This window comes from Parasteatoda tepidariorum, chromosome X2, assembly GCF_043381705.1.
Source record: "Parasteatoda tepidariorum isolate YZ-2023 chromosome X2, CAS_Ptep_4.0, whole genome shotgun sequence".
NCBI lineage: Eukaryota > Metazoa > Arthropoda > Arachnida > Araneae > Theridiidae > Parasteatoda > Parasteatoda tepidariorum.
Genome location: NC_092215.1, coordinates 9,605,739 through 9,620,262, shown reverse-complemented (window position 1 = coordinate 9,620,262; position 14,524 = coordinate 9,605,739). Strand labels below are relative to the sequence as shown.

At 27.9% G+C, this 14,524-nt stretch overlaps 1 protein-coding gene across 1 annotated transcript in view; it reads left to right on the top strand.

Annotated features, from left to right (window-relative positions):
* Window positions 1-14,524, top strand: part of LOC122269382 (uncharacterized) — a 382,923-nt gene that overhangs the window by 270,698 nt on the left and 97,701 nt on the right. Inside the window, exon 2 of the mRNA XM_071188215.1 lies at window positions 11,092-11,300. Coding sequence (XP_071044316.1) covers window positions 11,092-11,300 — 209 coding nt within the window. The remainder of the gene's footprint in view (window positions 1-11,091; window positions 11,301-14,524) is intronic.

Genomic DNA, 14,524 nt, shown 5'->3' with positions numbered 1-14,524 from the left:
CATATGATTGTGTTGAAGCAAAAGAATAAGTAATATAATAGTTTGACTTTGCATAATTTACAAACAGAAAACGAAGAAAAAATACGAAAGTAAAAAACCGCAAAAATTTGATCGATTTGCATTTCTTTAGCATGAATAGAAAGTAATTTAAACTGCCTTAAATAATAAAAATAAGTTTTTTTTAATTTTTATTTAACGATCATGAGCTAGATTTGAAATTATGTAGTAAATATCTGTTTGTGTAATGGAATATCACAGATAAAATATATTTTTACAAGTTACCTCTTCGAAGAATAAAAAAAAATTTAAGCGTTCCTTTCCTATTATTATTCCATATGATTGTGTTGAAGCAAAAGAATAAGTAATATAATAGTTTGGCTTTGTATAATTTACAAACAGAAAACGAAGAAAAAATACGAAAGTAAAAAACCGTAAAAATTTGATCGACTTGCATTTCTTTAGCATGAATAGAAAGTAATTTAAACTGCCTTAAATAATAAAAATACGTTTTTTTTTAATTTTAATTTAATGATCTTGAGCTAGATTTGAAATTATGTAGTAAATATCTGTTTGTGTAATGGAATATCACAGATAAAATATATTTTTACAAGTTACCTCTTCGAACAATAAAAAAAAAATTTAAGCGTTCCTTTCCTATTATTATTCTATATGATTGTGTTGAATCAAAAGAATAAGTAATATAATAGTTTGGCTTTCTGTGATTTACAAACAGAAAACGAAGAAAAAATACGAAAGTAAAAAACCGTAAAAATTTGATCGATTTGCATTTCTTTAGCATGAATAGAAAGTAATTTAAATTGCCTTAAATAATAAAAATGCGTTTTTTAAATGTTTATTTAACTATCTTATGCTAGATTTAAAATTATGGGGTAAATATATGTTTGTGTAATGGAATATCAATGAGGAAATATTTTTACGAGTTACCTCTTAGAACAGTGAGAAAATTTTAAGAGTTCTTCTTCTATTATTGCTCCGTATGATTGTGTTGAAGCAAACGAATAAGTAAAATAATATTTTAGCTTTTCATTGGTTTCAAACTAACAAAAAGAAGAAGAAATGAGAAGCGTAATTTCCGATTTCGCTTTATATCAATTCCCCCCCTCCACCTTACACCTCAATCAATGATAGCCTAAACAAAAATAACTTGATCTTGCGTGAATTCATTTCCAAAATTGCCTAGTAAGAGTGTCAAGAAGAAAAAGTGGCCTCACACGTAAGAGTAAGACCTTAACCCCCTTAAAAATAAATCGAAGTATCGCAACAACAAGGTCCACGTCGACTAGAAAGTGTCCTCATTTTAGGGAAAGATAGCAGTTTAATACTGCCCAATAAAGACCTCAACCTAAGATGGGCAATCGGTCTTCCTTCAGATTATTTTCCGTTTATAATGTCCCCGTAAATCCCTTCTTTAAACACATTAATCTGCCCATTTATCAAGATGTCGAAGACGTTGATTTTTAAGGCGGACGAAAACCTACTTAGCGATAAAAACCTTAAGTCTTGCAGGTGAAGAATTTCGACTCCATTTTTTCTTCCTCATCGACCAGGAGACAACTTTTTTTTTTCTTCCCCAAATCTGGAAAATTCTTGTTCAGAATCAATTTTGTGAAGTATTTGTTATAATGCATCAATCTAAGATAAGATCAAATCAGTGGCGTACGTTAGGTGCACCTCCGAAAGATTTATAGGTGCTCCCTATCTTAGACTTTCTACAAAAAATTGCAACTTGAAACAAAAAAAACTATATTACTGCATTTATAATCATTAGTTCCTAATTTAAGAAAATGAAAAATCGTAATTATGATAAAAAGGCATTATTTAGAAAAGGTACTGGATTGATATTTTGTGACAAGATATTTAAAATTCGATTTTTCAGGAATTATTCAACCAATTTCACTCTAATTTTGTTTTTTTTGCCATATAAAATTACATATTAAATAGGATGTAAGAAATTGTATACCTTAAAATTCAAAATCTTTTCGGCTATTATTAAATAAAATAATAGAAAATAATAAATAGCAACTAAAAACACAATTATCTTTGGATAAACGAACTTTATAATTGTCTGCAACAATTTTTTAATTCGCTTAAAAAAATTCTCGAGATACAGCGAAATGCGCAAGAAGTAAAATTAACATTGAGGGGTCCAAACTTTGCCCCGTTTTCCTGACCAAACTATGATAACTATATTTCCTAGTTGCTGCTACCCCCTATATTTTGTGTGTCAGAAATATGAATCCGTTGAAAAAAATGTATGTTTATTTAGAGAATGTGAGATTTTGCGTCTGATTTCGTAACTTAAAATATCGTCTGCACTTATTAATTAGCGTATTAGAGTTTACCCCCTAAAACTATTAGGATAGAATCCTGGAAGATTCGACCAAGTTATTCTGGTGGTCCGTTTTTTTTTTTTGGAGCATTGTACTTAAATTTTTAAATATTAGTACTAGTAAAAAATTTCAAATTTGAACGGCTTCGGTTAAAAAGTTCTTGAGAAATAAATATTTTTGCGAATATGACGAAAAATACAAATATGACAAATATGACGAAATATTTATTCAAAAAAAAAAAAATCGAATTTATTGCTCATAAACTATTTAGCCGGTTTTGTTCAAATTCTCAGTTTGCAATTCATATTAAAGGATATATTTTAAAATTAGATCAAAGTTTTATAATTTACTATTTTCCTTAATCGACGATTTGCTTGCACTATGCTGTATGTTTATTCAGAGAATGAGCAGTATGTTTATTCAGAGAATTTTGTGTCTGATTGTGTAACTTAAATTATTGTCTGCACTAATTAATTATCATATTTGAGGTAACTTCTTAAACCATTAAAATTGAGTTCTAGAACTTAAATATCCGATCATTAAATCAAAAGTTATTCAGGGTGGTCCGTTTTTTTTTCACCCTCCGTACACACCTCATTGAAATGAAATTTATCTGTATTACGAAAGAGTAATTTTCTATTTTGCAATAAATATCTATAATGAAGTAAATTATTAAAACATTTAAAAAAAAAATCTTTCCATGGCAAATCATAGTGTCATTTTTTCAGGAACGTATGTCCTCAAACTCTGTGTGCCCCTTTAACAGGTTGTTATTTACGCCACTTGATCAATTTTTTAAAGTTCAGAACAAACACACACCAGCCCTATCAAAAATTAGGTTTTTCCCAAGATATACATTGAAATTAAAATATTAGAAGAAGAAGTTATTCATAAAATATAATATCCAGCGTATAAATACCGAATATTTGGGCATTTACAGAGTTGATCGATTGCTTTTAAATCAATTAATATGTGGTTCTATAAAAAATACCAAAAATTTAAGATAGATCATCCATGCACAAATAATCATAAGACTTAATTTTTAGCTAATAGGCTAGAAAAATAAATATTTGAGCATTTATAAACCTTCACTTTTTTCCATGAATATGAAAACTTTAATTAATACGATTTTGGAAAAAGTATTTTTTTTCCAAAATCGTAAGAAATATTATATTGCGTATTATATCGTATCGTAAAAATATTGAATCGTATTATATTGCGTAAAAAATATTCATGAAACGCAATTTTCAACGCGTATGTAACTAGTATCTATTCATTTGCCAAGAGTTTTAAGTTTTATTTTTGAGCCATTTTATTAAAGTTTTATTGAATCGTTATAAGAAATTTAAGATAGATCATTAATTTACAAATAATCATAAAACTTTATTTTTAACTAATTATTTAAAAAAAAAATCGATTTGATCATGCATATTAAGGCTTCAATTAATAAGTTAAAGAAATAATTATTTTTTTTATTTGTTTAGTTTTTTAGATACTTTTTTTTCCTATTTTAAAAAAAATATATCAATTCAAAAAATCTCTAAATCATAACTCGAAAAACGATCATTGGCACGAAAGAAGTTAGTAATAAAACTTATTTTTGTCTGGCATATTAAGAGTGCAAGTATTTGTAAAAATATAAAAGTAAAACCTCTTCTGTTACTGTTTAAGATATTACTTCATTCCAATTTTTATTGTTTCAGTAATTGACTTCTAATCACACAATTAAATCTACTTTGCTGTGACGTAATTTTATACTTCCTTCGAACGATCCAATTTCAAATTTTTACTAATTAATTAGATTCAGCATAATTAATTTTATTTTAACGGGATGAAATTTTGTCAAATTGAGAGCAAATTGACAGTTAAAAATATTTTTTCGTTGGAAGTAAGAAAAATGCAGACAGAATAAATATTTTTTTTTATTTGCACTTCATGAAATATGCAACTTTAATTTCGCTTTTATTACTAGTATTTAAAATAATGATGGCTAATTGAAACAAAAGTTTTGAAAAAGAAAATTACTACTTTTTTTTAAAGAATTTCATGAAAGAATTTCAAAGACCCTTTCCAGACGTTTAAAGTTGTAGCAAAATACTTATTTCAACATTCTATCATATTATCTTAAAATTTTCGTTTAAACTTACTTTTACTGTTACATCTTATAATAATGTATGACAGATTGTTCTCTAATTAATGCTCTTATCATACATGTCCTTGTAAATTGAAAATGGTACTCAATAGTTGTTACAAATTAATATTTACGCTTGAAAAAGGCAAAATTTTATTTAAGCTTGAACAAATCATTAACGAGGAATATGAGATTAAAAATATTCAAACATGTTTAATTGTCTGAGGTAATTTGGAGGCTACTTTAGTTTAGTTTTATTACTACTTTTTTATAACTTAAATCTTTTTTAACGCCATAGAAACTAACAGTTAGGTTAGTTCGTTGCAATTGCAAGTGAAAAAATTAAATTTGGTTTCTATCACACTTCAACGGATGTATGGTTTAAATACATTAAACAAGAATGGACAAAAAATAACAAATTTGAAATACATTACATTTCTTTTCATATTGAAGCTACTTGTATTTTTCCCCCTTCATATTGAGCCAGAATTAAATTCTCATAGTATTTCAAGATATTAAATATATAATCACGCTCAAAAACAACGTTGATGACAAGGAGAGGAACTTAAATTATTTTTGATCCAATAGGTATCCAGCAATAAAATATATACCAAATTGTACGATACTGGGAAATAGTTTTACAAGGTGATAGTAAAGTAACAAAATAGAAGCAATAATTTTGAACTTTTATAAAACTATAATTTTTTGAATTTTTATAAACCAAGCAATAATTTTAAATTTCTATAAACCAATATTTTTCTGAATTTTTATAAACCAAGCAATAATTTTCAATTTTTATAAACCAATAATTTTTTGAACTTTTATAAGCCAAGCAATAATTTTCAATTTTTTGAATTTTTATAAACCAAGCAATAATTTTCGATTTTTATAAACCAATAATTTGTTGAATTTTTATAAACCAAGCAATAATTTTCAATTTTAATAAACTAATAATCTTTGAATTTTTATAAACCAAGTAATAATTTTCAATTTTTATAAACCACGTTTTAACATAAATGCTACAACTAAGAAACATTTTCTTCGACGACCTCACAAGTTGACAGCTACGCACTACTGCTGCTTTCTATTTTATATTACATGAGAACACATTATTAGAAATTTTGACGTTAGACACACCACTAATTAAGCTTTAAAGAAGAAAAAAGAGCTTTTAAAAGCTTTTATACTATGCTGAATGCTTTTTCAAAAAATAAAAGCTTTCGCTGAAAAAAAAAGAATGTCAAAAACCGTAATTTGTAACTGCTCCCTTGTCAAAATCAATTGTCGTCCCATAACTCTTAAGTACAGTGTTAGACGACGTGCTGAGCAACGTTCTAAATAATTACGAAAGTAATTAGACTTTCAGCCTGATGCAAACCGAACCGACCGGCACAGTCTGGGTACAAAATCCCCTGTTTAATAACCGCTAGCTCAGCAATAAAATCCCCGACTTTCAAAATTTTCTGAGTTTGATAGTGCATGGTACAATTCCGCCAAGAGGATTTAAAAACTTTTTCCGCACTCTTCAGTCATGCTTGCACAAATTAAAGTCATTTTAAAACCATTTTCTACTTTTGAAGGAAAAATAAACTACCCTCAAGTGCTTTTCTTTTGGAAGAAAGATTCTTCATTTTATTAGATAAAACATTTTCACCTTAGATGAATCTTATAAAATACAATTTCATTCCTAAAATATATTTAAATTATTAAAATTTATATCAAAATATTATATATTAAAATATTATATAAATTTTTTATATATATTTAAACATTATGTTATTTAAGATGTGGACAAAATTTATTACAGCTGAATAACATCGCAAATAAAAAATCGAAAATAATCGCTATTCAAATACTGGTATATACGTAAAAAATCATGTATAAATAGTATTACTTTAGAAGCACCAGTAAAACATACTCTCTGAAATAAAACTCTCACTTTTGACGATACAGCAATCCTTGAGCAGTATTTCGTGAATTTTGAGAATCATTTCGTAACGAAATCACGTGATTTGTAACGAAACGCGAACTCTCAAGTGTATGACGAAAATGTTTCCCAAATTCGAAACCTCTTCGTAGTGCACTGTGGGAGATTGCTAAATAGAATGACGAAACTAGAATATAGACTAGAGGATCTGAAGTAAACTGACGCATTGTAGTCAAGAAGTTGGCCTTGTACCAGGAAGCACTGGAGTTCGAATCCCTCTTTTGGTATGGGTGCAATTTATCTATCTGTCCTTGTTGTGTAGCGCTGTCTGCATGGGGCCCACGTTAAAGTGAATACAGAGAACGTTACATACATTTACATCGTTACATACATAATTTATTTATTTTTGGAAAAAAACTAATCAGAAAGACGAAATATTTCTTTAATTTTAACAAAATTCGTTTCCTCGAAGAAGTGAAATATTTCTTTAATTTTAACAAAATTCGTTTCCTCGAAGAAGTGAAATATTTCTTTAATTTTAACAAGATTCGTTTCCTCGAAGAAGTGAAATATTTCGTTAATTTTAACAAAATTCGTTTCCTTGAAGAAGTGAAATATTTCTTTAATTTTAACAAAATTCGTTTCCTCGAAGAAGTGAAATATTTCTTTAATTTTAACAGCATTCGTTTCCTCGAAGTGACGATAGTCATTTCGTTCCTTTGACGAATTTTTTTCTCGGAGCATTTACCAGGAAGCGGTTTCGTCAAAAATGGAGAAAGTTTTGTGATAACCGAGTATCCATTTTTTGCAGTGTATTTCTCGGCTATCAAATATTGCTCTTATTGTTCTAATATATTTTCAGGTGGCGATGATTTGGAATTTACAGGTACTGCAATTAAAAATATAAAAAATATCTATATTAGCAACTCCACATTTTTGAATATTAAAGAAAATTTTTCAAGAATCAAAATTTAGAAACACAGCAGATTTATTTTTTCATTTTTCATAAGGTTATTTTTATTAGGAAATAATGTGTTTTATTTTCAAATGTTGCATGCTATTTGGAATGCGAAATTTTTTACTGTTAGAGCTATATTTATTATTTTAAAAAATGTTTCTGAAGTCTAACTTTTTAATTGTTTTCACCGTTTCAAGCATCAAGTTATTCTGAAATTAGTAAATTTTTTGTCCTCTGCGTGATCATTTTAATAATGTGTTTTAAAAACTCTAAAGGATAACTACGAATGTTTTTTGAAAAAAACTTCGTATTATTTTAATTTCCCGTCATGAAATTGCAAAAATGCATCAAATATTTATTTATAATTTTTTAGACTTATTAAAAGGGAAAAAGATACAATTTTAACTTCAGAAATGTTTAGATTTTCTTTAAGAACTAGTAACAAATAATGCTAAAAATATTAAACCAAAGAATTCAAAATATAGTAAAATTTTTTCATTTTATACATTCTATTTTCTGCTATATCAAAAATGTATAAAATCAAGGTCAAAAAGTTTTTATCTACTTTTTCTCGTTCAACAAATTTGTTACACTGCTCTCTTATTAAAAATAACCCGGTTCTAAGCTTTTTAATTAACCCAGATGAGATTGCTTATTTGTTTTCAAAGAAGCAGTCTTTTCTTCTTTGCTTGCAGATTTCAGAGTAAAATTTAACTTTTTTCTTACTTGACTGTTTTAAAAGCTCACTCTACTATGTAGGAACCGTTATTATCATTATTATTATTCGAAATTATCATTATCATCATTATTAGTTTCGAAAGTCAATTGAATCTTACTATTACTGAAGTTTACTCAGGCCTAGTTACCTCTTCTTAAAATTCCCCTGGACTTAAGTTTCTTATTTCGCTTCATTGCGCTTTTGACATCAAGAGTTCAACTGATCTAAACTCAAATTCAAGCAATTTTCTAATTCCGTTCCATTCATGACTTTGGCTGATCACTGAATAATCAATGACTTCTGTTCTCAATTGTTTGGGAGTTTCATTTAAGCCCTCATTCTTAAGCAGGTACCTCGTTGTTTGATTTGCGAAAACTTTCAGTCAAATTATTTTAATTTGGATCATTCGTAAAAACATCACTATATAGGGGAGAGTCGGGTAGCCCCGCTCACTTAAGTAGTATTGTTTATATTTCTGTATAATATTGAGTAATAATCAATATCAATATAATCAATATCAATATTGAGTAATGATCAATTTTGCATGTTTCTATTGCTTTAACATCTAATTGAATAATGCAAAAAGAATAAACCAAAGAAAGAATAGTTTAACTTAAAAAAATATAAATTTAAAAAAAAACGTGTTTTTCAGCTCTTTTGAAAATGTGTCGGGTAGCCCCGCCCAGTTACAAAAATTATGCTTTTTGACTGTTTTTTCAGGTGTAAATGAAAATGACCAATGTATTGACAATAGATAAACCTCATTTATCATCTGTATCACAAAATTATTTTATTTATTATATATTTATATACTTTTAGTGAATTCTATCATTTAATAACAACAAATGTCATACTTTTTATTATTATTAATGTATATTAATATATTATAATATTAATACCTATTTATATTAAATATTTAACGAAAATAATTTAATTTAAGTAACAATAATTAATAACAATAGTTGTTTTTCAATATAAACTTATTTGGTTGATCTCTTCTTATAAACTTAATATAAAATACTTCTTATAAAATTACAAATTCACTTTGTATTTTGATTGCATTCAAATGCTTCTGTAGATTGATTCGTTCACAAATAAGTGAAAATAAATAAGTAAGCAAATAGCTTATCATAATATTTATGATTTCTTGATATTAAATTTAATTTGGATATATCAATTACATTTTAAAAATATTTAATTTTTCATTTTTAAATATATAAATTTATGTTTCATATAATATTAAAACATATATTTGTTGTTAAAAATGCATATAACATTCAAATTTGAAGCAATAAAATAATAATCTTTGCAACCGTACATTTATCGACGAAATAAAATTGGGCTGTGATACCCGACATTCATGCGAGCTGGGCTACCCGAAATCCAATTTTTTTGTAAATTTGTAATTACTCGAACAATTTTTCACATATAAACTTCTTTCTTTGTGCAAATTAAACTTAGTACTACATACTTTAATGCTATATGTATAGAAAAAATTATTTTTTTAGTATTAAAATGAAGTTTAATCCGAACATTCAACTAATTTTTCTTAATTTCATGACTACTGTATTCAACATATTTTCTAAACTACTGTTTACCATGTTACCAGCTGCATAAATACTTGAAACTTTGAAAATAATCTTTTTTTAATATAACAATAAATGTCCGATGGCCCATTGACTTGAAAAAATATTCTATACATATGAAATTGACAGTGGGCGGGGGTACCCGACACTCCCCCACGTTACATTATGGAGTCATTTTCTTTTGTATTGAATAATTATTCCAGCTGCTTCCAGACTTCTCATATTTTCTGTCTGCTCCGTTTTCTGTAATTTTTTCAACGGCTCTTTATCTAAAGATAATTTTTACATCACTTAGTGTCTTGTTAACTAGTGTCATGCATTATACTAAAAGCATGATTTTTTAAAAATTTATTTGTACTCTACCACAATTTTTAACATTGAGGTTTGTTGCGCTCCGTTAAGGTAAAAAAAAAATATCAATAAAAAATAAACACTACAAAATTACGAAGAAATGAGAGGAAGCTGTTTTTATATACATATATTAATGATGCCTCTAATCTTGTCATCTTGGATTTCTGTTAAAGTTTTGATTTTTATTCACTTTATATTTTATGGGCTTAACAAACCTTTGATGATACAGTATTTATTGGACAGCACAATTTTTTTTAATAAAAAAAGGTTGAAAGTTAAAGGGTTGCCTTATTAAATTAGGAGAAATGGAGCTTGATAATTATATGGGATTTTCGTTTTTAACTCTAAGACAATAAAATTACATAAAAAGTCATTTCGCGTTAGTAATTTAAAACTAAACGCTGGGCCGTTTTTAAGATTTTTTAAAATTTACTTTTATAACAGCTTGCAAAATGAAATTTGTATGAGGCTTAAAAAATCATTTAACACAAATTGAAAAAAAAAAGTCTAAAAGCAATTAAATACATACTAATTTAACTACCTTCAAAAGCTGCTGATTGATATCTGTGTTGCTAAAATATTGTCAGGAAAAATTAAAAGAGAATCTAAAATACCGCTCAAATTCTGATTTGGTAAAGGCCATGTATTGAAAGATACTGCTGAATAGAGTAAAATTCCACCATCAGTTAGATCAAAATTAAGCAAAAAACGTGCATGGAATTTTCTCACCCCATCTCCTCCTCTCCGATAGTTGAGTTCTGTCGAGGAGAAAGGGACCTCTTAAGGGAGAAATTTAGGAATCGATTAGGGAATTTAAAAAGTAAAAAAGAGACAAAATACCATTCTAACAAAGTCGATTGTTCTTGTTTTGATGCTACACTAATCTTTTAAATATCCTTTCCAGTTTGTTTGAGGCAAATTTCCTTTTGACTTGATCAAGATAATATTTTATTTATTCTGCAATTAATTATTACGCATAAAATTAATTAATTATATAATTGCTTTATTTATTGTGTGAAAATGAGCTCTCATTTTGTAGTTCATTTCAAATGATCCTATTTTTTTGCAGGTTTATCCATGGGTCTAAGATTTGTCCAGTTAGACATACCAGGTGCTCTTCACAGTGGAGAATCGACATGGTTAAAATGTCAATATGAATTAGGTGAAGATGAACTATATTCAGTGAAATGGTACAAAAACAATGTAGAATTCTTCCGCTTTTTGCCAAGTGACATGCCAGCTGGTCAAAACTATGAGTTACTAGGTGTATATGTTGACGTAAGTATTTCATAAAGGCAGGTATTTAGTTATTTTAATTTATTTCCGTCCAATAGACAGCGTGTGAGTATTTTACTGTGACGTACCAAACTTAAGTGTTAATCGACCTTATAACCAAAACTTAATTGCCGCACTCTTGTTCAAGATGAAATTAAACCACGCTTAAATATGGAATAATAATTTCTTCGGCACACATGAACAAACTGGTTTTATTTTAATTTATTTTATAACCTGCATTGAACTACCAAGTCATTTTTAGGTTTGCGACTATCAATGCTCAAATTCATTACCTTGTTATTTTAAACGCGATCTAGAAGACAAGAGAACTCCTCGGTCAAGCAGCGGGATTTTTGTGGAGGACTTTTTGACGAAAATTCACTCACATTCGGAAAACTAAGGAAACATCCTACGGTAAGCCCGATGGCAAAGGTATACTATCCCATGATCCATCTATAACTATAGGGTATTTTATGTCAGCTCTTTAGTCGGTGCGAGCTGAGAGCAGAATTCAAATCAACCAGACATTACTGGGATTCGACCAGATTGATAGGCGAGTGCTCTTATTGTGGTTGTCTCCCTTGATCCATTGTGACTCTGGCTGAGCCCATTCATAATAGATCCGGTCCATCATCTTTCTGGACCGCAATATATGAGCCAAATGTTTTCATTGAAAACAGCGCAGTTGAAAGTTTCTGCCCAAGATTGTTTACAATTATCCCATAATATTATAAGTTCAAGATTATATAAGGATTTAAATACTTTACTATTTAATTTTTCCATCCACCTTTAATTAACATAATAAAAAATATTTAAAAAAACATTTAAAATCGTTATTTACATAGAAAAATCGTGTACTATCATACGTAAAAAGCATTTTTTTGCAATGTTTAAGAGATATGAGAGACTGCATTAAATATTAAGGGCCCAATCGCTCTCTTGACTAAACTATTTGAACTAAATTGCGATTGCACACCCTTTTATAAAAACAGAGGCAACCTGGCGAAGAAAGGTAAGTTACGTACGTTAAGTTATTAAGTTATTTAATCATTAACTTATTTTAGCTCAGTAGAGTAACAGCTGAGAATATTCAGTATCAGCTTAATTCATAAGTTCAATCATATATAATATTTGCTATCACTTTCAATAACAGAGACAAAATTGTGACTAAAGACGGAAAACTAGGGGGGTCTGACATTGTAATGCAATCTCAGACCCACCTATAACTATATACTTCAATAGTACAAAAGTGATTAAAATTGATCCTTCATTTTTTTAAATTTATTTTATTAATTTTTATTTTATTTTCTACAATCAATTTGGCAGGAATTACAATCGTAAGCAAAAATATCTGCCGACGTTTGCTCGCTTCAAAAAAGCATTTTTCCAGTGATAGTGAAATAAATATTGAGGTGATATTATATGCAGATACTTAAATCAACTTTCCCATCACTTACATCACCTTAAGATAACGAGCTGGTTCTAATTATGTGCGCTTAAACTATTTAAATATAGTGGCAGTTAAAAATACATCAAATAAAATTAATCGAAACGGTAATCAAGAATAAATGTGAAATGCTTCTACCACATTAAATACAAAAATAAAGATCTTCAAATTTTCAAAAAAGTTTTTAGCTCAGTGGTCGTTAAATAAGATAAGTAATATAGTATGCATATATTTAATTCATTTCTTGCGATCACTTAAAGGAAAATCAAATACTGGTAAGGTCTTCTTCACGTATGCTTTAACTATTTAAATGTAGTGGTAATTAAAATTTTTTAATCAAATTAGTTAAAATAAGAATGCAAGCATTTTGCCACGCAGTTAGACATAATAATAAATTTTTCCGAAAAAATCCGGAAAATTTTGTAAGCATGCAACATATCAATGATGTACAATGCTCACAAAGAATAAAAAACGGATCACACAGTATGAATTTTGATTTTCACGTTTTAGGACTCAATCTTAATGGTTTGAGGGGGGACCTCAAATATGCTAATAAATAAGTGAAGACGATATTTTAAGTTACGAATTCAGACACAAATGCGCACTTTCTCCGAGTAAATGATGCCTTTTTTTCGATAGACTCGAATTTCGAACCCCCAAAATATAGGGGGTAGCCGCTATCTGGGAAATATGGTTCCAATAGTTTAAACAAGTGAGTGCTACAAAATTTGGTCCCCTTAATGTTAACTTCACTTTTTACGCATTTTACTATTTCTCGAAAACTTTTTAAGCTAATTAAAAATTATTTGCACACAATTATAAAATTCAACTATCCGAAGGTAATTACATATAAAAAGTAACTTTTAGTAAATATTTATTATTTATTATTATTTTATTTAACAGTGGTCGTATATATTTTGGATTGCAGAGAATAAATATTTTTGCATCATTTTAAAGAATATAATTTTGCATGGCAAAATGCACATTTTGAGCATAATCAGCCAAATATTTCTTGAGAAATCAAATTTTTAAATATCTAGCTTCTTTGGAATTTAATTTCTCAGGAATTATTCAACCGATTTTGCTCAAATTTTGTATTTTGCAACGTAAAATTATATTCTTTAAAATGATGCAAAAAATTGCATACCTTACTATTAAATTTTTTTTAATCTTTTTTAAATATAATAATAAAAGCAATAAATATTTACTAAAAATTAATTTTTGAAAAAAAAGTTTTATTCAAAGTTATTTTATACCTTTGGATAATTTTATAATTGCGTAATGAATTTTCGACTCTCTTAATAAGTTCTCGAGATGTAACGAAATACGCAAAAAGTAAATTTACATTAAAGGGTTCAGACTTTGGAGGCGCTCTCCATCCCAGATTGCGGCTACCCATGGGGGTTAGAAAACAGAATCCGTCAAAAAAAGATGTGTATATTCAGAGAAAGTTCGTTTTCTGTCTGATTTCATAATTTAAAATATCGTCTGCACTTAATAATAAGGATATTTAAGGTCACCCTCTCGAACCATTAAAATTGAGTCCTAGAACGCGAGGGTCCGATTATTAAATCAAAAGTCATTCAGAGTGGTCGGGTTTTTTTTTGCGCTTTGTACTCTTATAGGTATGATTAATTTATAAATGGACGTAGAGGTGGTCCAAATCATATAAAGATAAATTTATACATTCATGAATTAAAAAGATCAAACATACTTTTTTAAATTAAAGAAATATTAAAAGTTATCACTAAAAGAGTTTAATTTCGAAAAACAGGACAAA